The 25326-nt window shown below is 47.4% G+C and overlaps 1 protein-coding gene across 1 annotated transcript in view; it reads left to right on the plus strand.

Moving 5' to 3' along the window:
* ADAMTS19 (ADAM metallopeptidase with thrombospondin type 1 motif 19) overlaps positions 1-25326 on the plus strand; it is a 205051-nt gene that overhangs the window by 67441 nt on the left and 112284 nt on the right. The window contains exons 4-7 of the mRNA XM_069960685.1: positions 3633-3805; positions 7680-7763; positions 8417-8574; positions 22829-22872. Of these exons, the coding sequence (XP_069816786.1) occupies positions 3633-3805; positions 7680-7763; positions 8417-8574; positions 22829-22872 (459 nt within the window). The remainder of the gene's footprint in view (positions 1-3632; positions 3806-7679; positions 7764-8416; positions 8575-22828; positions 22873-25326) is intronic.

Genomic DNA, 25326 nt, shown 5'->3' on the forward strand with positions numbered 1-25326 from the left:
GGGCGTATTCTGTGCGTATTCTGTGCGTATTCTGGGTGTATTCTGTGCGTATTCTGGGTGTATTCGTATTGTGGGTGTATTATGTGCATATTCTGTCCATATTCTGGGTGTATTCTGTGCGTATTCTGGGTGTATGGGGACCTTAAATTGTTGCTAAAATATTTCAGCATTTGGGGCCCCACCTTCAACTTTGCCCAGGGCCCCTATCTAGTTTAAAACCGGCCCTGTCTGGGTGTATTCTGGGTGTATTCTGTGCGTATTCTGGATGTATTCTGTGTGTATTCGTATTGTGGGTGTATTATGTGCATATTCTGTCCATATTCTGGGTGTATTCTGTGCGTATTCTGGGTGTATGGGGACCTTAAATTGTTGCTAAAATATTTCAGCATTTGGGGCCCCACCTTCAACTTTGCCCAGGGCCCCTATCTAGTTTAAAACCGGCCCTGTCTGGGTGTATTCTGGGTGTATTCTGTGCGTATTCTGGGTGTATTCTGGGTGTATTCTGGGTGTATTCTGTGCGTATTCTGTGCGTATTCTGTGCGTATACTGGGCGTATTCTGTGCGTATTCTGGGTGTATTCTGTGTGTATTCTGGGTGTATTCTGTGCGTATTCTGGGTGTATTCTGTGCGTATTCTGGGTGTATTCTGGGTGTATTCTGTGCGTATTCTGGGTGTATTCTGTGCGTATTCTGTGCGTATTCTGGGTGTATTCTGGGTGTATTCTGTGCGTATTCTGTGCGTATTCTGGGTGTATTCTGGGTGTATTCTGGGTGTATTCTGTGCGTATTCTGGGTGTATTCTGTGCGTATTCTGGGTGTATTCGTATTGTGGGTGTATTATGTGCATATTCTGTCCATATTCTGGGTGTATTCTGTGCATATTCTGGGTGTATTCTGTGCGTATTCTGGATGTATTCTGTGTGTATTCGTATTGTGGGTGTATTATGTGCATATTCTGGGTGTATTCTGTGCGTATTCTGGGTGTATTCATATTGTGGGTGTATTATGTGCATATTCTGTCCATATTCTGGGTGTATTCTGGGTGTATTCTGTGCGTATTCTGGGTGTATTCTGTGCTTATTCTGGGTGTATTCTGTGCGTATTCTGGGTGTATTCTGGGTGTATTCTGGGTGTATTCGGGGTGTATTCTGTGTGTATTCTGGGTGTATTCGTATTGTGGGTGTATTATGTGCATATTCTGTCCATATTCTGGGTGTATTCTGGGTGTATTCTGTGCGTATTCTGGGTGCATTCTGTGCGTATTCTGGGTGTATTCGTATTCTGGGTGTATTCTGTGCGTATTGTGGGTGTATTCTGTGCGTATTCTGGATGTATTCTGTGTGTATTCTGGGTGTATTCGTATTGTGGGTGTATTATGTGCATATTCTGTCCATATTCTGGGTGGATTCTGTGCGTATTCTGGGTGTATTCTGTGCTTATTCTGGGTGTATTCTGGGTGTATTCTGTGCATATTCTGGGTGTATTCTGTGCGTATTCTGCGTGTATTCTGTGCGTATTCTGGGTGTATTCTGTGCGTATTCTGGGTGTATTCTGTGTGTATTCTGGGTGTATTCTGGGTGTATTCTGTGCGTATTCTGGGTGTATTCTGTGCGTATTCTGGGTGTATTCTGTGCGTATTCTGGGTGTATTCGTATTGTGGGTTTATTATGTGCATATTCTGTCCATATTCTGGGTGTATTCTGTGCATATTCTGGGTGTATTCTGTGCGTATTCTGGATGTATTCTGTGTGTATTCGTATTGTGGGTGTATTATGTGCATATTCTGTCCATATTCTGGGTGTATTCTGTGCGTATTCTGGGTGTATTCTGTGCTTATTCTGGGTGTATTCTGGGTGTATTCTGTGCATATTCTGGGTGTATTCTGTGCGTATTCTGGGTGTATTCTGTGCATATTCTGGGTGTATTCTGTGCGTATTCTGTGTGTATTCTGTGTGTATTCTGGGTGTATTCTGTGCGTATTCTGTGTGTATTCGTATTGTGGGTGTATTATGTGCATATTCTGTCCATATTCTGGGTGTATTCTGTGCATATTCTGGGTGTATTCTGTGCATATTCTGGGTGTATTCTGTGCGTATTCTGGATGTATTCTGTGCGTATTCTGTGTGTATTCGTATTGTGGGTGTATTATGTGCATATTCTGGGTGTATTCTGTGCGTATTCTGGGTGTATTATGTGCATATTCTGTCCATATTCTGGGTCTATTCTGGGTGTATTCTGTGCGTATTCTGGGTGTATTCATATTGTGGGTGTATTATGTGCATATTCTGTCCATATTCTGGGTGTATTCTGTGCGTATTCTGGGTGTATTCGTATTCTGGGTGTATTCTGTGCATATTCTGGGCGTATTCTGTGCGTATTCTGTATGTATTCTGTGCGTATTCTGTGTGTATTCTGTGCGTATTCTGGGTGTATTCGTATTGTGGGTGTATTATGTGCATATTCTGGGTGTATTCTGTGTGTATTCTGTGCGTATTCTGGGTGTATTCATATTGTGGGTGTATTATGTGCATATTCTGTCCATATTCTGGGTGTATTATGTGCATATTCTGTGCGTATTCTGGGCGTATTCTGTGCGTATTCTGTATGTATTCTGTGCGTATTCTGTGTGTATTCTGGGTGTATTCTGTGCGTATTCTGTGTGTATTCTGTGCGTATTCTGGGTGTATTCGTATTGTGGGTGTATTATGTGCATATTCTGGGTGTATTCTGTGTGTATTCTGTGCGTATTCTGGGTGTATTCATATTGTGGGTGTATTATGTGCATATTCTGTCCATATTCTGGGTGTATTCTGTGCGTATTCTGGGTGTATTCGTATTGTGGGTGTATTCTGTGTGTATTCTGTGCGTATTCTGTCCATATTCTGGGTGTATTAGCATTGTGGGTGTATTATGTGCATATTCTGTCCATATTCTGGGTGTATTCGTATTGTGGGTGTATTATGTGCATATTCTGGGTGTATTCTGTGTGTATTCTGTGCGTATTCTGGGTGTATTCATATTGTGGGTGTATTATGTGCATATTCTGTCCATATTCTGGGTGTATTCTGTGCGTATTCTGGGTGTATTCGTATTGTGGGTGTATTCTGTGTGTATTCTGTGCGTATTCTGTCCATATTCTGGGTGTATTAGCATTGTGGGTGTATTATGTGCATATTCTGTCCATATTCTGGGTGTATTCGTATTGTGGGTGTATTATGTGCACATTCTGTCCATATTCTGAGTGTATTCTGTATAGGGCCGTGTGTAGACTTATCACTAGCATATATAGAGGTATTGCTGCCGTCATCTGTGGGGGAGGATGGGGACTATTGGAATAGGAGGCTATAATAGTCGCCGTGAGATCATTGATGAGATTTGATCCTCCACTCTATAACATGGAAGATACTGACTCCATCTCAATATCCGAGTCTACCGGACAGACCCGGGGGGAGAAAATAATAAACAAGTAAACACCCCCCACCCCCGTCCTTGGAGCTCCAGTAAGTCTATACAGTCACATTCAGTGGTCAAATGGCGTGAAAAATCTTACCTATAATTTCTAGGTTTCTCCCATTTTCCAGCAGATAATTGGGGACGTAATATAAACAGACGTTTAACCTTTTTATTCTCTAGATAAAAGAAGAACAAAAACCCATAAAGTGACTGAAACCGGAAGAGGAAAGCGCTATTCATATAAACAAAGCCAAGAATACAACATCGAAACGGTGGTGGTGGCCGACCCTGCCATGGTTTCCTACCACGGCTCAGAGGCCACCAGGAAGTTTATTCTCACCATCCTCAACATGGTAACCAAGCTCCAGTGTTTTCTAGCAATTTCTCCAAATGTCTCAGGTTTTTACCAGTCAATGACTATGTAAGAGCAGGAGATCTAGCCCAATATTTGGTGGCAGCGGTCGGCTCTCCCTTTCTGCTTCTCACATTGCTATTCTTTGTAATTTCTTCTACATGGTCTCTTTCCTGTCCTATATGTCATGTCCTGGTCAGGCAGGGGGGTGGTGCGGTCGGCTCTCCCTTTCTGCTTCTCACATTGCTATTCTTTGTGATTCCACCTACAGGGTCTCTTTCCTGCTCTTTATGTCATTGTGGTGTACCCCCGGTCTGATGTTATATCCGAGGATCAGCCGGTCACTTTCTAGGTGTTGTAGTGTGATGCCACTTCTATGGTCGATGGCTGAGATACAGCCGGACCTTGAGATGTTGTCATGTGATGCCAGTGCCGGGTGGGCACACAGGTGTGATGGCACTACTGCTTTTATTATATCAGTCCGGGTTGTTACTGGGTACCTTGGGGTTATGTCACAGATGATGTAGTCACGGATGGCCAGAGTGGTCTAATGACCCTTCCGGATAGTAGGATCCGCCACCCACAGAAAGGGGAAGTGCCCCAAGGTTGCGGTGTGTGCTGTGTCGGTGGTGGTTAATAATCACAGACTTGGTACTACTTTTACCATGATAAGAATACAAAAAGTAAAGTAAAGACAAAGTAAAGACTTTTGCGAAGGGTGTATATAACTGTAACACCCCTAGTGAGACATCACATAATGCCCTGGTTAGGGGGGCGGGGAGGGGGGGGCATTGTTAGGGTCCGAAGTCAGACACAGTATACAAGATACACCTAAACCTTGAACCACACACCTGAATATAATGAACTGAATATAACCCTTAGCGTCATGTAGCTGAGCACCAGTATCAGAGAGCGGGGGCTGCGGAGACGGCCAGCACTGGGGGACAGTGAGGATACATTTCCTGCAGCCCCATCAACCTCTTCCCCTCCTCCCTCTGCCCAGACAACCCCTTTAAGACATACAGTCAGTGGCCTAGCTACCATGAAGGCAGGGAAGGCAACTGCTATGGGGCCCCTGCAGGAAGGGGGCCCGAGGAAGCCTATCCTGCCTTCATGGTAGGTACTGACACTGACATCCAACCACTGTACCCCCAGGGGTCCAGAGAGGAAGAGGGACCCGCCACTGCACTGTTCAGCCCCCTCACTGTTGTGCCGGGTGAGCGGGCTGAACAGAGGAGCAGGAGCTGCCAGGTCCTGCACGGCACAGGAGAGGGATCAAGGACCTTATGGTCACATGACCCAAAGGTCCTGAATACTTCTATGTGAAGATCCGCCCGGACTACAGGAGGAGGAGGAGGGGGGAAGCCTGAGAGCTGTAAGTGCTGTGTATGTGTGTCAGTGAGTGTATATATGTATCTGTGGGTATATGTATATGTCAGTGTGTGTATATATGTATCTGTGGGTATATGTATATGTCAGTGTGTGTATATATGTATCTGTGGGTATATGTATATGTCAGTGTTTGTATATATGTATCTGTGGGTATATGTATATGTCAGTGTGTGTATATATGTATCTGTGGGTATATGTATATGTCAGTGTGTGACTGTGTGTATATATGTATCTGTGGGTATATGTATATGTCAGTGTGTGTATTTATCTGTGGCTATATGTGTGTGTGTGTGTGTGTACTGTATGTCAGTAGTGTCTGTAGCACTGGTGTATATGTGTGTGTGTGTGTGTACTGTATGTCAGTAGTGTCTGTAGCACTGGTGTATATGTGTGTGTGTGTGTGTGTACTGTATGTCAGTAGTGTCTGTAGCACTGGTGTATATGTGTGTGTGTGTATGTCAGTAATGTCTGTAGCACTGGTGTATATGTGTGTGTTTGTGTATGTCAGGTGTGTCTCAAGTGATTGACAGGTTTGCTCCCAAAGATGTTCTGCAGCAGCTTCTATTAATGTTGGGCTCTAATAAAAGAACCCACCACTAATATCTGCTGCATTTTCTTTTATTTCTGGTTGAGTATTTCTTATTACACTGAGATGATTTCCCTGTATACAGTCTACTCATGGTGTATACATCAGCACTAGTGTCATCACATTACAGCGTATGTATGTGTGTATGTCAGTGGCGTATCTGTATATATGATAATGGTGCCTGTGTGTGTGTGTGTATATGTGCGTCATTGTCTGTGTTTGGCGAGGGGGGGGGGGAGCGTACAGGATTCATGGGGCCCCGTACAGTTTTTTGCTATGGGGCCCCATGAATCCTAGCTATGCCCCTGCATACAGTTATAACCAGTTCCACCGGTTCTTCTCTCTCCTAACTGCATGACAGGTATATAATCTGTCTGACAGGTATATAATCTCTAGTGACTGCTCTCTGTCTGACAGGTATATAATCTCTAGTGACTGCTCTCTGTCTGACAGGTATATAATCTCTAGTGACGGCTCTCTGTCTGACAGGTATATAATCTCTAGTGACGGCTCTCTGTCTGACAGGTATATAATCTCTAGTGACGGCTCTCTCTCTCTCTCTGACAGGTATATAATCTGTCTGACAGGTATATAATCTCTAGTGACAACTCTCTGTCTGACAGGTATATAATCTCTAGTGACGGCTCTCTGTCTGACAGGGTATATAATCTCTAGTGACGGCTCTCTGTCTGACAGGTATATAATCTCTAGTGACGGCTCTCTCTCTCTCTCTGACAGGTATATAATCTCTAGTGACGGCTCTCTGTCTGACAGGTATATAATCTCTAGTGACGGCTCTCTGTCTGACAGGTATATAATCTCTAGTGACGGCTCTCTGTCTGACAGGTATATAATCTCTAGTGACGGCTCTCTGTCTTCCAGGTATATAATCTCTAGTGACGGCTCTCTGTCTGACAGGTATATAATCTCTAGTGACGGCTCTCTGTCTGACAGGTATATAATCTCTAGTGACGGCTCTCTGTCTGACAGGTATATAATCTCTAGTGACGGCTCTCTGTCTGACAGGTATATAATCTCTAGTGACGGCTCTCTGTCTGACAGGTATATAATCTGTAGTGACGGCTCTCTGTCTGACAGGTATATAATCTGTAGTGACGGCTCTCTGTCTGACAGGTATATAATCTCTAGTGACGGCTCTCTGTCTGACAGGTATATAATCTCTAGTGACGGCTCTCTGTCTGACAGGTATATAATCTCTAGTGACGGCTCTCTGTCTTCCAGGTATATAATCTCTAGTGACGGCTCTCTGTCTGACAGGTATATAATCTCTAGTGACGGCTCTCTGTCTGACAGGTATATAATCTCTAGTGACGGCTCTCTGTCTGACAGGGTATATAATCTCTAGTGACAGCTCTCTGTCTGACAGGTATATAATCTCTAGTGACGGCTCTCTGTCTGACAGGTATATAATCTCTAGTGACGGCTCTCTGTCTGACAGGTATATAATCTCTAGTGACGGCTCTCTGTCTGACAGGTATATAATCTCTAGTGACGGCTCTCTGTCTTCCAGGTATATAATCTCTAGTGACGGCTCTCTCTCTCTGACAGGTATATAATCTCTAGTGACGGCTCTCTCTCTCTGACAGGTATATAATCTCTAGTGACGGCTCTCTGTCTTCCAGGTATATAATCTCTAGTGACGGCTCTCTGTCTTCCAGGTATATAATCTCTAGTGACGGCTCTCTGTCTTCCAGGTATATAATCTCTAGTGACGGCTCTCTCTCTCTGACAGGTATATAATCTCTAGTGACGGCTCTCTGTCTGACAGGTATATAATCTCTAGTGACGGCTCTCTGTCTGACAGGTATATAATCTCTAGTGACGGCTCTCTGTCTGACAGGTATATAATCTCTAGTGACGGCTCTCTGTCTTCCAGGTATATAATCTGTTTCAGCACAAAAGTCTTGGAGTACAAATGAATCTGCGGGTGACAAAGCTGATTCTTCTCCATGAAACGCCGGTAAGTGATCCCGGAAGACGAGAGAAATATCCGGAAGTCATGTATCCCATAGGGCTATGTTCTCACAAGGTATTAATCAATCATTAATTAACACATTTAAAGGGGTACTCATGTGATTTGTTTTTCTCTTACAAATCAACTGGTGTCAGAAAGTTATATAGATGTGTTATTTACTTCAATTAAAAAATCTCCAGTCTTTGAGTACTTATCAGCTGCTGTATGTCCTGCAGGAAGTGGTGTATTCTCTCCAGTCTGACACAGTGCTCTCTGCTGCCACCTCTGTCCATGTCAGGAACTGTCCAGAGCAGCAGCAAATCCCCATAGAAACCTCTCCTGCTCTGGACAGTTCCTGACATGGACAGAGGTGGCAGCAGAGAGCACTGTGGAGAAGGATCTCTGGCGTAGACAAGGTTGGCCTAGAGGATCAGTGTGAGACCATAGCCTAACGGCAGAATTTCAGAGTCACTACTTATGATCAGTCGTAGCATACTGTGTGTGCGCTGACCCTGAGGTCTATGTGCACAGTTTTCTTTTATCTTATAATGTCCCTCCGTGCACACGGGCGGCTGGAGATGAGTCTGCTTAGTGGCAGCGTTATATCAGACTGATTTTCTGGACGTTTTTTGCTGTTATTTTGTTGCCTGCTCCTACAGGCTGATATGTATATCGGACACCATGGAGAGAAAATGCTGGAAAGCTTCTGTAAGTGGCAGCTCGATGAGTTTGGAAAGAAGAACGACGTCCACATGGAGATGTCCGAGAGCTGGAGCGAGGAGTATTCGGCCGTAGACGCTGCCGTTCTTATAACCAGGTAACCTGCCGAGATTCTTCACCCATTTACTCGCTGCTTTCTCACCTACAGATTTGGTCAGTTTTATGGGTCAATATTCAGTATGTTTAGCCAAAACCAGAAAACTATAACGGCAATAATATAACGGCGAGATCTGCACCTTCTATGCTGGCCACTGCAGTACCGGACGCAATATCAATGCAGTGTCTGTATGACAGACATCCCGCATTAGTAGGGCTCGGATTATTAGGTAGATTCAGTAACCGCTATATCTTGTATTTCAGCTCATTCCATTTATAAATAAAAAAGAAAACTGTTTGAAAATTAAATTGGTGAAACTTAAAGGAGAAGTTCAGGGAAAACTTTTATTAAAGTATTTTATTGCCCCCTAAAAGTTACACAAATCCCCAGTATAGACTTATTACGGGAAATGTTTATAAAGAGCTTTTTTCCTGCACTTACTACTGCATCAAGGCTTCACTTCCTGGATAACACAGTGATGTCACTTCCTAGATAACATGGCGATGTCACTTCCTGGATAACACAGTGATGTCACTTCCTGGATAACACGGTTATGTCACCTTGTGAATTACATGGTGATGTCACTTCCTGGATAAAATGGTGATGTCATAACCCGACTCCCAGTGCGGGCTGTGGCTGCTGGAGAGGATGATGGCAGGGGTGATGCTTAGTGTCCCTCCAGTCCCCTGTGTCCCTCAGTGTCCCTCTCTAGGAGCCACAGCCCACACAGCTCTGGGAGTAGTGACATCACCATGTAATCCAGTAAGTGACATCACCATTTTATTAAGGAAGTGACATCACTAGAGATGAGCGAACCTCGAGCATGCTAGAGTCCATGCAAACCCGAAGTTTCGGCATTTAGCGGTGGCTGCTGAAGTTGGATAAAAACCCTAAGGCTATGTGGATATAGTCATTGGCTGTATCCATGTTTTCCAGACAACCTTAGAGCTTTATCCAAGTTCAGCAGCCCATGCTAATCGAATGCCGAAAGTTCGGGTTCGGATGGACTCGAACCCGAACCTGGTTCGCTCAACTCTAGATATCACCGTGTTGTCCAGGAAGTGACATCACCGTGTTGTCCAGGAAGTGACATCACCGTGTTGTCCAGGAAGTGACATCACAGTGTTGTCCAGGAAGTGACATCACAGTGTTGTCCAGGAAGTGACATCACCGTGTTGTCCAGGAAGTGACATCACCGTGTTGTCCAGGAAGTGACACCACCGTGTTGTCCAGGAAGTGACACCACCGTGTTGTCCAGGAAGTGACACCACCGTGTTGTCCAGGAAGTGACATCACCGTGTTGTCCAGGAAGTGAAGCCTTGATGCAGTAGTAAGTGCAGGGAAAAAAAGCACTTAATAAGCCTTTCCCGTAATAAGTCTATTTTGGGGATTTGTATAACTTTTGGGGGGCAATACAATACTTTAACCCTTTCCCGCACGAGGACGTAACTGTACATCCTCGTGCGGGTGTTCAGAGCGGGGCCGCGCGGCGACCCCGCTGTGAACCGCCGTGGTTTCGGGTGCCTCGTGTAGCCCGGGACCGCGGGTATTAGCGGGCACGGTCCGATCACCGTGCCCGCTAATACAGTAATCAGATGCAGCTGTCAAACATGACAGCTGCATCCGATTACCGGATGCAGCATTTCCCTGGTGTCTAGTGGCGGAGATCGCTCCTCCGGGACGATCTCCGTTACTGAAGCCGGCCGGGGACCGCTCCAAGATGGCGCTGTCCCCGGCTCGGCACTTGTTTGTTTTCGGCTGCAGCAGCCGAAAGCAAACGAGTGCCGATCTCATTGATCTTTGCTGTATAACTATACAGCAAAGATCTCAATGAGAGATCAAAGTATATATACTAGAAGTCCCCCAGGGGGGAATAGCCTCAATCCCAGGGGGGAATAGCCCTAACCCCAGGGGGGGAATAAACAGGTACTACAGCAAAAAAATGTTTAATTAAATCAGCTGGTTTCAGAAACTTATATAGATTTTTAAATTACTTCTCTTTAAAAATCTCTGGTCTTCCAGTATTTATCAGCTGATGGTGTATTCTCTCCAGTCTGGCACAGTGCTCTCTGCTGCCACCTTTGTCCATGTCAGGAACTGTCCAGGGGCTGAGTAAAGGAAAAAAGATTGTAAGATTGTAAGTGGTGGTGCAGTGGATCAGGGACTTGCATCTGTGATTGGTCAGAACAGTGAATCCAAAACTCAGAAGTTAACCCTTCATTCTGCAGCTGTGCTCTTACAAACAGGGAGAGTGAGACATCAAGTGGTGAGAGTGCAAAATGGCACCCATCATCCCAGAGTGTGACACCTGACAGCTCACAACACCCAGTGGACCACTGTATTGGGGCACTACACCCCAGCCATGGTTCTGTTGGTCACAGGTCCCGCTTCTTTTACATATAATCTAATGTGTTTGTGCTGATTGTTTTAGTCCAATGTTTTTCGGTATCTTTTTTTATTGTTACGTCCGTTGTTATTGAGTCGTGTATTGTTTAGGACGTGGATTCTATTACCTGTAGGAATTATATTGAGAAGGCTTCCTACACTATTGCTCATTCGGAGGCCTCTCTGTGCAGTCCTATTACCTGTGCAGCTACAGTATAAGGTTACGTTCCTGCAACAGGAATATGGCGGCACGCTGTCTGGTCGGAAGGCATTGATTAATAATGACAGCTGCAAATAATATCTGTAACAGCTGCCGCCATTTTCATTCTGTGGGAACAAAACTTAATGATGCTTTATCCCGCGGAATATACCGGAAATTCCTTCAAGTCTCGGGATCTCTCACCTATGGTTGTAGAGAATGGATGTGCACCTAGTAGATGTGTCGCCGGCTCTATGACTGTATGCTATGTCTGCTGACTGCTACCCAGGGAGCTAAATACTGAGGTACCAGATAAAACTACCAGAAGTGACAGCACCAGGTGCCCACGTCCCGCGCCATCTCCTGTACTGCAATAACAAGTCTGCAGAGCCTGATGGAAGAGTCTGGAAAACAGGACTGATGGGGCAACACCCCGGTACAGCTGCCTGTGGATGGATACCCGGCTGTGGTGTCCCCCTCGTCATTGTCCCTGCTTGTAAATTGAGTTGCATACTGACTGAAGGGGCCACTTAATATGGTGGTTTTGGTGGTCTCCTTACCAGAGCCACCCCTCAGCTGGGCCCTTCCCGGAGGGATATCTGGCTAGTCCTGTGTTTCAAGTCTTAAATGAGGCCCCACTGACTGCTTTTTGCATATTGTATCTCCCGGGGAGCAATGCACCTAGGATTTCACCTTAGTGAGCGCTGTAACCGACAGCCGGCAGCGTCTTCTTTGGCCGGTCTCTCAGGATCAGTCACCTGTTACCGTATCTCCTATAGTACGATAAGTGACAGTACCAGGTGCCCACATCCCACGCTATCTCCTGTACTGATGGGGCTTATGGATACTCTTCACCAGCTTTCCTGCTTTTAGGACCGGACTCGCTATGAACGTACAGAATCTTCTCACTTATTATATTAGACAACACAAGGAACCTGTAGGTACGCTCCATCACCGTTACCCTGTCAGATTGTATTGATAACATACAGTAGTTTACCCTCAGTCGTCCTCCACTCATGGCGGCTTCTCCTGTCACTTACTCCGTCGCTTCTTTCCATGTTTCCTCGGATGATGGCGGCTTCTTCTGTCACTTACTCCGTAGCTTCTTTCCATGTTTCCTGGGCTGATGGCGGCTTCTCCTGTCACTTACTCCGTCACTTCTTTCCATGTTTCCTCGGATGATGGCGGCTTCTCCTGTCACTTACTCCGTCACTTCTTTCCATGTTTCCTCGGATGATGGCAGCTTCTCCTGTCACTTACTCCGTCGCTTCTTTCCATGTTTCCTGGGCTGATGGCGGCTTCTTCTGTCACTTACTCCGTCACTTCTTTCCATGTTTCCTGGGCTGATGGCGGCTTCTCCTGTCACTTACTCCGTCGCTTCTTTCCATGTTTCCTGGGCTGATGGCGGCTTCTCCTGTCACTTACTCCGTCGCTTCTTTCCATGTTTCCTGGGCTGATGGCGGCTTCTCCTGTCACTTACTCAGTCACTTCTTTCCATGTTTTCTGGGCTGATGGCAGCTTCTCCTGTCACTTACTCCGTCACTTCTTTCCATGTTTCCTCTGCTGATGGCGGCTTCTCCTGTCACTTACTCCGTCACTTCTTTCCATGTTTCCTGGGCTGATGGCGGCTTCTCCTGTCACTTACTCCGTCACTTCTTTCCATGTTTCCTGGGCTGATGGCGGCTTCTCCTGTCTCTTAATCCATCACTTCTTTCCATGTTTCCTGGGCTGATGGCGGCTTCTCCTGTCACTTACTCCGTCACTTCTTTCCATGTTTCCACCGCTGAAGGTGGCTTCTCCTGTCACTTACTCCGTCACTTCTTTCCATGTTTCCTGGGCTCCTGATGGCGGCTTCTCCTGTCACTTACTCCGTCACTTCTTTCCATGTTTCCTCCGCTGATGGCGGCTTCTCCTGTCACTTACTCTGTCACTTCTTTCCATGTTTCCTGGGCTGATGGCGGCTTCTCCTGTCTCTTAATCCATCACTTCTTTCCATGTTTCCTGGGCTGATGGCGGCTTCTCCTGTCACTTACTCCGTCACTTCTTTCCATGTTTCCTGGGCTGATGGCGGCTTCTCCTGTCACTTACTCCGTCACTTCTTTCCATGTTTCCACCGCTGATGGCGGCTTCTCCTGTCACTTACTCTGTCACTTCTTTCCATGTTTCCTCTGCTGATGGCGGCTTCTCCTGTCACTTACTCCGTCACTTCTTTCCATGTTTCCTGGGCTGATGGCGGCTTCTCCTGTCTCTTAATCCATCACTTCTTTCCATGTTTCCTGGGCTGATGGCGGCTTCTCCTGTCACTTACTCCGTCACTTCTTTCCATGTTTCCACCGCTGAAGGTGGCTTCTCCTGTCACTTACTCCGTCACTTCTTTCCATGTTTCCTGGGCTCCTGATGGCGGCTTCTCCTGTCACTTACTCCGTCACTTCTTTCCATGTTTCCTCCGCTGATGGCGGCTTCTCCTGTCACTTACTCTGTCACTTCTTTCCATGTTTCCTGGGCTGATGGCGGCTTCTCCTGTCTCTTAATCCATCACTTCTTTCCATGTTTCCTGGGCTGATGGCGGCTTCTCCTGTCACTTACTCCGTCACTTCTTTCCATGTTTCCTCCGCTGATGGCGGCTTCTCCTGTCACTTACTCTGTCACTTCTTTCCATGTTTCCTCTGCTGATGGCGGCTTCTCCTGTCACTTACTCCGTCACTTCTTTCCATGTTTCCTGGGCTGATGGTGGCTTCTCCTGTCTCTTAATCCATCACTTCTTTCCATGTTTCCTGGGCTGATGGCGGCTTCTCCTGTCACTTACTCCGTCACTTCTTTCCATGTTTCCTGGGCTGATGGCGGCTTCTCCTGTCACTTACTCTGTCACTTCTTTCCATGTTTCCTGGGCTGATGGCGGCTTCTCCTGTCACTTACTCCGTCGCTTCTTTCCATGTTTCCTGGGCTGATGGCGGCTTCTCCTGTCACTTACTCCGTCGCTTCTTTCCATGTTTCCTGGGCTGATGGCAGCTTCTCCTGTCACTTACTCCGTCACTTCTTTCCATGTTTCCTGGGCTGATGGCGGCTTCTCCTGTCACTTACTCCGTCACTTCTTTCCATGTTTCCTTGGCTTTTCCACCGGATCGGGGCTGCGTCTAATGCCGTCCGGTATGCAGATCATTTCACGGCAGATTGTTAAGGTTTGAAGAGAAGGTAATTGTGTGAATGGTCTTACCCAAAGCCAGGGCATGTGTCGCCTTGTGAGGGTTCCCTGGAATGTAAGTCGTTTGCTTCGGCTTCTGGAATGTTCAGAAAATTAAAGCCGTATTTCATTCTTCCTGGTGTCAGGGTTCTCGGCCTCCTCGCTCACAGCTGACTGTATATTCTAGATGGGAAAGGAGAATTGTTACTGTGAATATATATCGTGTACTAATAACAATCTCACATTTATACATAAATTAATAATAATATAATTACATGGTGATCTGTGCCCTGTGCGGCATAGATGGGCCCAGAATCCTGTCTCCTACATAGAATTCATATGACAAAGAAGAAACCATGATAGTAACATTATTATACATTATACCCTGCTCTCCGGTTATTACCCAGATGTGTGGGGCAGATGGGGGGGGGGGGGCACAAACCATCTACAACAGGATAAAGCACAGCAACATATCCTGCAGTGCTAGGACCCAGCTATAGCCCAGGCAGCAGTGATGTCCCCCGCACATTACAGGCCACTTCTGCTGATTTAGTAGATTATTGTTCCCAGCAAACCTCAGGGCTCATATGTACCCGGTGTAGGAGGTCAGATTAACCCCCATCCAGATTATACCCGGGTATAGTTTGGCCTAGGCGAGAGTATACCTAGGATAAAAATTTGGCCTAGGCCAAACTATACCCCGGGTGTAACATAGCCTAGGCTAGACTATACCCTGGGGTGTAACATAGCCTAGGCCAAACTATACCCGGGGTGTAACATAGCCTAGGTCAGACTATACCCCAGGGTTTAACATAGCCTAGGCCAAGCCATATCCCAGTGTGTAACATAGCCTAGACCAAACCATACCCCGGGGTGTAACATAGCCTAGGCCACACTATACCCCGGGTGTAACATAGCCTAGGCCACACTATACCCCGGGTGTAACATAGCCTAGGCCAGAGTATACCCCGGGGTGTAACATAGCCTAGACCAGACTATACCCCGGGGTGTAACATAGCCTAGGCCAGAGTATACCCCGGGTGTAACATAGCCTAGGCCACACTATACCCAGGGGTGTACCACAGCCTAGGCCACACTATACCCCGGGTATAAAATAGCCTAGGCCTAACTATACTCTGGGGTGTAACATAGCCCGTAGGCCATACTCTAAACCTGTGTATAGTCTAGCCCAGGCCACAATATACCCCGGGGGATAAACTCTATATTTGGCCAAGGCCACACTATACCGCACGTGTAGACGCATGTTACACCCCGGGGTATACTCTGATCTAGGCTATGTTGCATCCTGGGGTATAGTTTGACCTAGGCTATGTTACACCCCGGGGGATAGTCTGACCCAGGCTATGTTACACCCCGGGGGATAGTCTGACCTAGGCTATGTTACGGCCCCGGGGTATAGTCTGACCTAGGCTATGTTACACCCCGGGGTATAGTTTGGCCTAGGCTATGTTATGGCCCCGGGGTATAGTGTGGCCTAGGCTATGTTACACCGGGGTATAGTGTGGCCTAGGCTATGTTACGGCCCCGGGGTATACTCTGGCCTAGGCTATGTTACACCGGGGTATAGTGCGGCCTAGGCTATGTTACACCCCGGGGTATAGTGTGGCCTAGGCTATGTTACACACCGGGGTATACTCTGGTCTAGGCTGTTACACCGGGTATAGTCCGGGCTGGGGGTATATACTCTGTTACACTGGGTATAGTCTGGGCTGGGGGTATATACACCGGGTATAGTCTGGGCTGGGGGTATATACTCTGTTACACCGGGTATAGTCTGGGCTGGGGGTATATACTCTGTTACACCGGGTATAGTCTGGGCTGGGGGTATATACTCTGTTACACCGGGTATAGTCTGGGCTGGGGGTATATACTCTGTTACACCCGGTATAGTCTGGGCTGGGGGTATATACTCTGTTACACCGGGTATAGTCTGGGCTGGGGGTATATACTCTGTTACACCGGGTATAGTCTGGGCTGGGGGTATATACTCTGTTACACCGGGTATAGTCTGGGCTGGGGGTATATACTCTGTTACACCGGGTATAGTTTGGGCTGGGGGCAATGGCGGATTATAATGTGGGCGGTTTGGGCAGCCGCCCGAGGCTTCGGGGGGGCCCATGCCGCGCCGCCCACATTACAGAGCAGCAGCACATCACTTTCGGGGCCCAGTGGGCCCCTGAGTGATGTTCTGCAGTGGCGCTCTGTCCCTGTCGGGGGTGTCGCGTCCTATCCCCGGCAGCGCGCGCATCATAGAGCTCCCTGTTGCCGTGACTTCTGGTACAGAGAGCGTCCCTGTGCCGGAAGTCCCATCCCCAGCGTACAGGGAGCTCTATGATGCGCGCTGCCGGGGATAGGACGCGACACCCCCGGCAGCCGCACATCAGACGGGGGCAGACAGAGGCTGGAGAAGAAGAGGCGATCGGGGGAGCCGGTTGTTAGGTAAGTTTTTTTTTTTTTTTATCTGACTTGCACGGGGGGGGGGGGGGGGAGGAGGATAAGAGAGAGGGGACCATCTATAAAGGGGGGGGGGGAGAGAGGGGACTATCTATAAGGGAGGGGGAGAGGGAACCATCTATAAAGGGGGGGGGAGAGAGGGGACTATCTATAAGGGAGGGGGGTAGAGGGAACCATCTATAAAGGGGGGGAGAGAGGGGGGCATCTATAAGGGAGGGGGGAGGGGGCCATCTATAAGGGAGGGGGATAAGAGAGAGGGGGGCATCTATAAGGGAGGGGGATAAGAGAGGGGGCATCTATAAGGGAGGGGAATAAGAGAGAGGGGGGCATCTATAAGGGAGGGGGGTAAGAGAGAGGGGGCCATCTATAAGGGAGGGGGATAAGAGAGAGGGGGCCATCTATAAGGGAGGGGGATAAGAGAGAGGGGGCCATCTATAAGGGAGGGGGATAAGAGAGAGGGGGCCATCTATAAGGGAGGGGGATAAGAGAGAAGGGGCCATCTATAAGGGAGGGGGGATAAGAGAGAATGGGCCATCTATAAGGGGGGGAGAAGAGAAGGGGCCATCTATAAGGGGTGGAGAAGAGAGAAAGGGCCATTTATAGGGAGGGAGAGGAGAGAGGGCGCCATCTGGAAGGGGGGGGATAAGAAAGGGGCCATCTATAAGGGAGGGTGGGAGAGAGAGGACCATCTATAAGGGGGGGAGAGAGGGGGCCATCTATAAGGGGGGGAGAGAAGGGGCCATCTATAAGGGGCAGGAGAACAACATAGGGAGAGAGGGGGCCATCTATAAGGGGCAGGGGAACAACATAGGGAGAGAGGGGGCCATCTATAAGGGGGCTACATAGAGGAAAGCATATACTATAAGGGGGATCACATAGAGTCAGCCTACCTACTAAACGAGGGTGTAAAGGGGCCAATAAAGATGTGCAGTTTGTATAGAGATGAGGATTGTGTCAGTGTGAGGAGCCTAATATGTCTGTCTGGCAGATTCTGTGGATTCGTGGCTCGGAGAAGTTCTCATGATGGTCCAGAGCAGATGAAGACGAAGATGAAAAGGGAAGAACTCCGATCAGAGAAGACGTCCCCTGTGAGTCACCTGATATAACAGCACTGTAATGTATATGGTGTACAGAACCTGTGTAGAGCTGGGTACCTCTATATGACTGTATGAGGTGATAGTGATCTGTGTACAATGGATGTTATTCAGTAGCAGCGGCAGTATTAGTCACTATTAGTGGTGACATTAGTCAGTATGCGGTGGTATTAGTCAGTATGTGGTGGTATTAGTCAGTATGTCGTGGTATTAGTCAGTATGTGGTGACATTAGTCAGTATGCAGTGGTATTACTAAGTATGCGATGACATTAGTCAGTATGCAGTGACATTAGTCAGTATGTGGTGGTATTAGTCAGTATGTGGTGGTATTAGTCAGTATGCAGTGGTGTTAGTCAGTATGCAGTGGTGTTAGTCAGTATGCAGTGGTGTTAGTTAGTATGCGGGGGTATTAGTATTCGGTGGTATTAGTCAGTATGCGGTGGTATTAGTCAGTAGGTAGTGGTATTAGTCAGTATATGGTGGTATTATTTAGAATGTAGTGACATTAGTCAGTATGTGGTGGTATTAGTCAGTATGTGGGTGTATTAGTCAGTATGCGGTGGTATTAGTCAGTATGTAGTGACATTAGTCAGTATGTGGTGGTATTAGTCAGTATGCGGTGGTATTAGTCAGTATGCGGTGGTATTAGTCAGTATGCGGTGGTATTAGTCAGTATGCGGTGGTATTAGTCAGTAGGGGGTGGAATTAGTCAGTATGCGGTGGTATTAGTCAGTATGTGGTGGTGGTGTTAAACTCAGCACGGTGATCGGGGCCAGAAGCTTCTGTCTCTCTACATTGTGTAGTGGTGATGACCTGGAACTGCAGCTCAGCTACACAGTACAGATACGGAAGCTTCTGACCCCATTTACTGTGTTATTATCTGTAATTCCAGTCATGGCCGTGATGATACAACATGTAGCCGTGCTGCACTCACAACATCCTCTCATAACTTATCACCGCGCGGAGAGCGGGCCTGTGTGCTCTGGAATGCCAGGGATGATTTTCAGTCCCAGTCCGGCCCTGCTAACATGTAAGCAGTGTGTGTTGGCACTGGGGGTGCTAGGACCGGAACACGGACCATTGGGGGCTGGGGGGAGGCTGTCTGGCAGTGGGACCGGACAATGATTATTGGGGCAGGCTGCATAGGGGGGCCAGATGGCCATATGTTAAGGGCAACAACAGAAAACAAGGTGGCAAGATGTTTATTGGTGGGGGGGGGGGCAGAGCAAAGGACCAGATGAGGTGACAAGATGTTTATGGGGGGGGGGGGCCAGGTTGGGTGGACAGCCCCGGGCCCAGGGTACATTTAATCCGCCACTGGCTGGGGGTATATACTCTGTTACACCGGGTATAGTCTGGGCTGGGGGTATATACTGTGTTACACCGGGTATAGTCTGAGCTGGAGGTATATACTCTGTTACACCGGGTATAGTCTGGGCTGGGGTATATACTCTGTTACACCGGGTATAGTCTGGGCTGGAGGTATATACTCTGTTACACCGGGTATAGTCTGGGCTGGGGGTATATACTCTGTTACACCGGGTATAGTCTGGGCTGGGGGTATATACTCTGTTACACCGGGTATAGTCTGGGCTGGGGGTATATACACTGGGTATAGTCTGGGCTGGGGGTATATACACTGGGTATAGTCTGGGCTGGGGGTATATACTCTGTTACACCGGGTATAGTCTGAGCTGGAGGTATATACTCTGTTACACCGGGTATAGTCTGGGCTGGGGGTATATACTCTGTTACACCGGATCTGTGTGTATAGACCTGGTCAGTGCACAGACACCCTCTGCTCCAACTTTTCTAGTCAGGGAGTCGGGATTAATCAGTCTGTCCTAGTTCACACTCAGGTTGGTCTCCCAATATCCAAAGCAAAAGGAGACCAACAAAAATATATACACATGCACACATTCACACACACACAGATTATATATATATATATATATATATATATATATATATATATATATATATACACACATACATAGCTATCATACAAACAAATCGCAGCACTCGGTTTGGTTCCGGTGGGTGCCAGCAAAAAAGAACCAGGATCCTCTGGTGCTTGGCTAAATATACGACAAATAGTAGCGGCACTCCGATTGCTTCAGTGAAAATAAAGGTGATTTATTTACTCCATAATGTTGCTGTGGAGTGCTTTTGTTTATGGAGTAAATAAATCACCTTTATTTTTACTGAAGCAATCGGAGTGCCGCTACTATTTGTCGTATACACACATACATATAAATACACACATACATACACATAAACACGCACATACATATACACACATACATATACGCATACAGTACATACACACGTGGGGATCAGTCTCATTATCCGTCTTTTGATATGAGACCAGCAGGAGGAGGTTTAAAGAAAAATAAGTGGTTTATTGTCCACAACAGCAAACAAAACCTACAGCTTTCTTCAGCCAACACCCAGGTATGGAACAGAGTCCGTGAAAACAGTCATTGGCAGTTATGTAACACAGTCAATTGGTTCACATAGGGCTCTCACCCGGATAGACGCTGCCAGACACCAAACAGCTCCTGGAAGTCTCCTTTGGCCTCAGAGAAGCCACACACAGCTCCTTCTCCCCAGCAGCACACTCTGCAGACTGGAGATACACACACTCACTCTCAGCTGGTTCTCCCAGACTTACAAAGGCCACCCCAAAACCTGGAGCTGGAGTGTGGGAGCAGCCACCCACCCTCTTTGGCTCCCATGAAAGACCGTCCCAGACTAAACTGCATTGCAGCCATACTACATTTTAAATGTGTGCGAGTGGCCTTTTGCCGCTGACACCAGTTATCATAGTCTTTCACCTCACCAAGGCCAGGATCCTTGGTGAGACATACCTACCATCTATGACGGTGCCGTGCGCCTTCTTACAACACATATACATATACACATAAATCCACACAAATATACACGCACGCACACACATACATACATATACACACATACATACGCACACACATATGCATATATACATACATATACACATAAACACGCACATCCATATATACATGTACACACAAATATACACGCACTTTCAAACATATATCCATACAGATATACACACGCATACATATACAAACAGATACATACAGTATACACACATACATACACATATACCCATACACACACACACATACAATATCTTTATGATGTTGGGGGGGGGGGGTCTGACCGGCTGTTCTTTTGCACAGGGTTTGATTTCTTTATGATGTGGGGGGTTTGTGTGACTGGCCGTTCTTTTGCACAGGGTTTGTGACTGAAACATCTTTGCGGCGTTTCACCCTAAATCGCAGTCATTGTTTAACCTTTTTTCCCCATTATAAAAATGCAAAGAATGCGAAAACTCTCCGAACTAGAAGTATAATCGGACGTTTCTAAAAGCTTCAGTATTCGTGTTTGTATGGTGTGAGCCGTTCTGTCCTTAGCACTGCACATCGCTTATATCATGGTGAATTCGTGTTTGTATGGTTTGAGCCGTTGGGTCCTCGAGCTGCAGTATTCGTGTTTGTATGGTTTGGGCCGTTCTGTCCCTGAGCTGCAGTATTCGTGTTTGTATGGTGTGAGCCGTTCTGTCCTTAGCACTGCACATCGCTTATATCATGGTGAATTCGTGTTTGTATGGTTTGAGCCGTTGGGTCCTCGAGCTGCAGTATTCGTGTTTGTATGGTTTGAGCCGCTCTGTCCCTGAGCTGCAGTATTCGTGTTTGTATGGTTTGGGCCGTTCTGTCCCTGAGCTGCAGTATTCGTGTTTGTATGGTTTGAGCCGTTCTGTGCTTAGCACCGCACATCGCTTATATCATGGTGTCCTGCACAGCTGTTCTCTGGATATCACTTTACCAGGATTTATATCTTAGACCGTGGACGTTCCAGGTGTCGGACTCTATGAAGCCGTTTACAGGTCTTATTGATCTCAGGAACAGCCACACACTGCTCTACTAGAGAGGCTATAAAGTAGCCGTGTTAGAGTCCAGGCCGGTATCTCAGTACCTTGTACTATAAAACAAGTCATTTTAACATCTTCCAGATGAGTCTGTGCCGGGCTGAGCTTATATACTGTGATTAACCTGGATCCACTAATAGGGAGGAAAATAAGCTGGTCACTACATAGAGTTGTTAGCATTTCTGCCAATATGTAGGTGAGTCTCAAAAGCCCAGGGTGTGTTCCCTATCAGAGCAAGAGCCCAGGTGAGTCCAGCCCATGTCCTTCTCATCTAATGGTTGTTAGTCAAATGGGGTAGGGGGATGCAAGAGGGTACAGAGGTGGCGAATAAGACATAGGATGCACTTACCTAGGCTCTTGCCTTGCTGGGAATCACCCCCTGGACTTTTGAGCCTCATTTATATACTAAATAAAAGGCTTATATTGGTTCTGTAAAGAACCATAGATATGGGAGAGGTAAAGACCAGAAAGACCAGCCCTATGTGTCCATTTCCTTCCTGACAGATGGGCTGTAATCTGAGCAGCCAGGCCTGCAGTGTAAAGCATGGAAGAAGAATACGGCCACTTATGACATACAAGGTTGTGTCATCCCCTTCCGAGCTGCACGGCCTATAAAGAAGAGCTCGGGCTGTATTTGTTGTATTGAACCCTCCGACCTGGTATGTTGGGCGGCCGTCAGGAGTAATTGGAATCAATGGAATTCTTTAGAAACAAGTCAGTAAATCGATCCCTGAATAAGATCAGACGCTTATTCCTCCACCCAATGCCTGACCATACTATTATAGAAAGTTTACAATCCTAATCCCGACCTTTCCTTTTTTCTGCCGTCTCGGTTCCTATAATGGATTCTTGTTTCTACCCACTGAGGCATATGAAATCTCCGCACGTCGGTCACATAGTCATTATACTCAATGGTGATTAACCTCTCGCTTTTCCCTCCTTCTAGGACGGATTTCTGTGTCCATAAAGATGAACCATGTGATACTGTGGGTGAGTAATTGTGTCTGTGATAGGGATGTCTGTTATATGTAATATACGTAGTGACAGGACCAGGGGCAGTAGTGGATGGAATATATGTTTCACCAAGGTTCCTGTCATATGTGTGTTAAATAAGCAGCCAGGGAGGTAGGATAGCCTGGCTGCTTTGGAGTAGGGGAGAGATGGGGGGGCTCCTACTCCACTTGGCCACTCCAGGTATTGGGAGGGACTCTGGTTACTCAGGTGCAAGCCCAGGTGTGCTATAACACAGGGTAAAGTCTCATTGTGAGTACACAGTGCAGTAGGCTCCGCTCTGGTCAGTTAGTTGTGCGGTAGGCTCCGCTCTGGTCAGTTAGTTGTGCGGTAGGCTCAGCTCTGGTCAGTTAGTTGTGCAGTAGGCTCCGCTCTGGTCAGTTAGTTGTGCAGTAGGCTCAGCTCTGGTCAGTGAGTTGTGCAGTAGGCTCAGCTCTGGTCAGTGAGTTGATAACTGTTTAGTTAGTCGCCAGACGGCGTAGGTTTTCTTTTGTATTATTGTTTTTATCTGCTGCAAAGAAAAATAAAACTGGTTGCGGCCAGTTGCACCTTACTAGCTGGTGAGGACTGTGTTTTGTGCCAAAAAAGCGCCCATCTAACCCAGGAGATGGTGATCCCATGAGCTAATCCCCTCACAAATGGTGGAGGCTGCGCTGGCACAAAAATTCATCAAGTTGCATGTCGTGGGTTAAGTCTGCTGCTGTAGCAAAACCAAAGACTGCAGATATGGATGAAGTGGTGAAGCAACTGATCCAGGCTAACACTCAGCTGCAGAAAGCCAATGCTAACCAGCAAGAGACTAATGCTAACCAGCAAGAGACTGATGCTAACCAGCAAGAGACTAATGCTAACCAGCAAGAGACTAATGCTAACCAGCAAGAGACTAATGCTAACCAGCAAGAGACTAATGCTAACCAGCAAGAGACTAATGCTAACCAGCAAGAGACTAATGCTAACCAGCAAGAGACTAATGCTAACCAGCAAGAAACCAATCGCTTGCTCCTAGAGACTACGCAAACTGCCCTCTGAGAGCACAAAGTGATTAATGCTAATCTGGTGGAGCAAATAAAACTGCTGGCGGAAAGGCCTCATGTTCAGGCCGAGTCTGTATCTGCTGCAAGGAGAGTGCAAGCCTCTCTGCAGAAACTGACTCCAGAGGACGATGTGGAGGCGTTCCTGGTCATCTTTAGAAGAGCTGCTGAAAGAGAGAAACTTCCAGTGGACCAATGGGCGGACACAGTTGCTCCTTTTTTGAGTGGAGAACCCCAGAAAGCCTACTTTGATTTGGGTGAGCCAGATGCAGGACAATATCATAAACTGAAAGCCGAAATTCTTGCTTGCTTAGATGTTACACCTGCTGTCAGAGCCCAGCGGGTACATACCTGGACTTTCCAGATGGATAAACCAGTGAGGTCACAAATGTATGACCTAATCCACCTGGCTATAAAGTGGCTGCAACGGCAGCCCAGGTGGTTGAGAGAGTGGTCCTGGATTGATTTGTGCAAGCCCTGCCGGTCCGTATACAGCGCTGCGTGGGACAAGCGGAGTCCAGCGATGCAGATCACCTGGTCGCACTTGTGGAGCGGTACCTGAACACAGAGGAACATCTCCAGAGCCCCTCACCTATACGGCCTACCCCAAGGAGCCAGAAGACCTCTGAACCTGGTAAGACTGTTCCTAATTATAAGGGGGTGAAGGAGGCCCATAAAGGAGGGGTGGGGACAGACTTTGTGGCTGACATCTTAGGCCAGTTAGCCCTAAACAGACTCAGACTGTCAAGAACATTGTTTGCTGGCGTTGTCAAAGTCTGGGACATGTAGCTGCCAATTGTCCTCTTGTGGATGAGCCTATGGAGTGTGATAGTGGGCGGAGAAAGTCACTGTTTGCTAGACCTGCCTACTCTGCCTTGCTCTCGCAAAATACAGAGCGACAATCTTGTAACCTGGTCGTGGAAGGACATTCCGTGGAAGCTCTATTGGACTCCGGCAGCCTGGTGACCCTTGTCCACGCCAGTTTGCTGACACCAGAAAGTGGCAAAGCAAACATATGGGGGTCATCTGCATACATGGAGACACAAAAGACTATCCCACTGCGGTTGTGTCCTCTGAAACTCCATGTGGAAACATCACCCATGAGGTTGGGGTTGTAGGGTATATTCACACGGACGGGCTCGCAGCGAGATTCTCGCTGCGAGCCCGGCAGGTCCTGGCAGTTCCCATACACTACATACTTGCTGCGGTCTAAACGACCGCAGCGAGTATGTAATTATACCGCCCTTAACCCCTTCTGCTCCCCCGCTGTAAGCATACTTTACCTGTCCTTGCTGCACGGGTCCGGTGTCCTGCTCTCCTGTCCGGCCAATCAGTGTGTTGCCCAGCCGCAGCCACTGATTGGCCAGGCGGGAGAGCAGGACGCCGGACCCGTGCAGCAAGG

Source organism: Dendropsophus ebraccatus, chromosome 3 (assembly GCF_027789765.1).
Source record: "Dendropsophus ebraccatus isolate aDenEbr1 chromosome 3, aDenEbr1.pat, whole genome shotgun sequence".
NCBI lineage: Eukaryota > Metazoa > Chordata > Amphibia > Anura > Hylidae > Dendropsophus > Dendropsophus ebraccatus.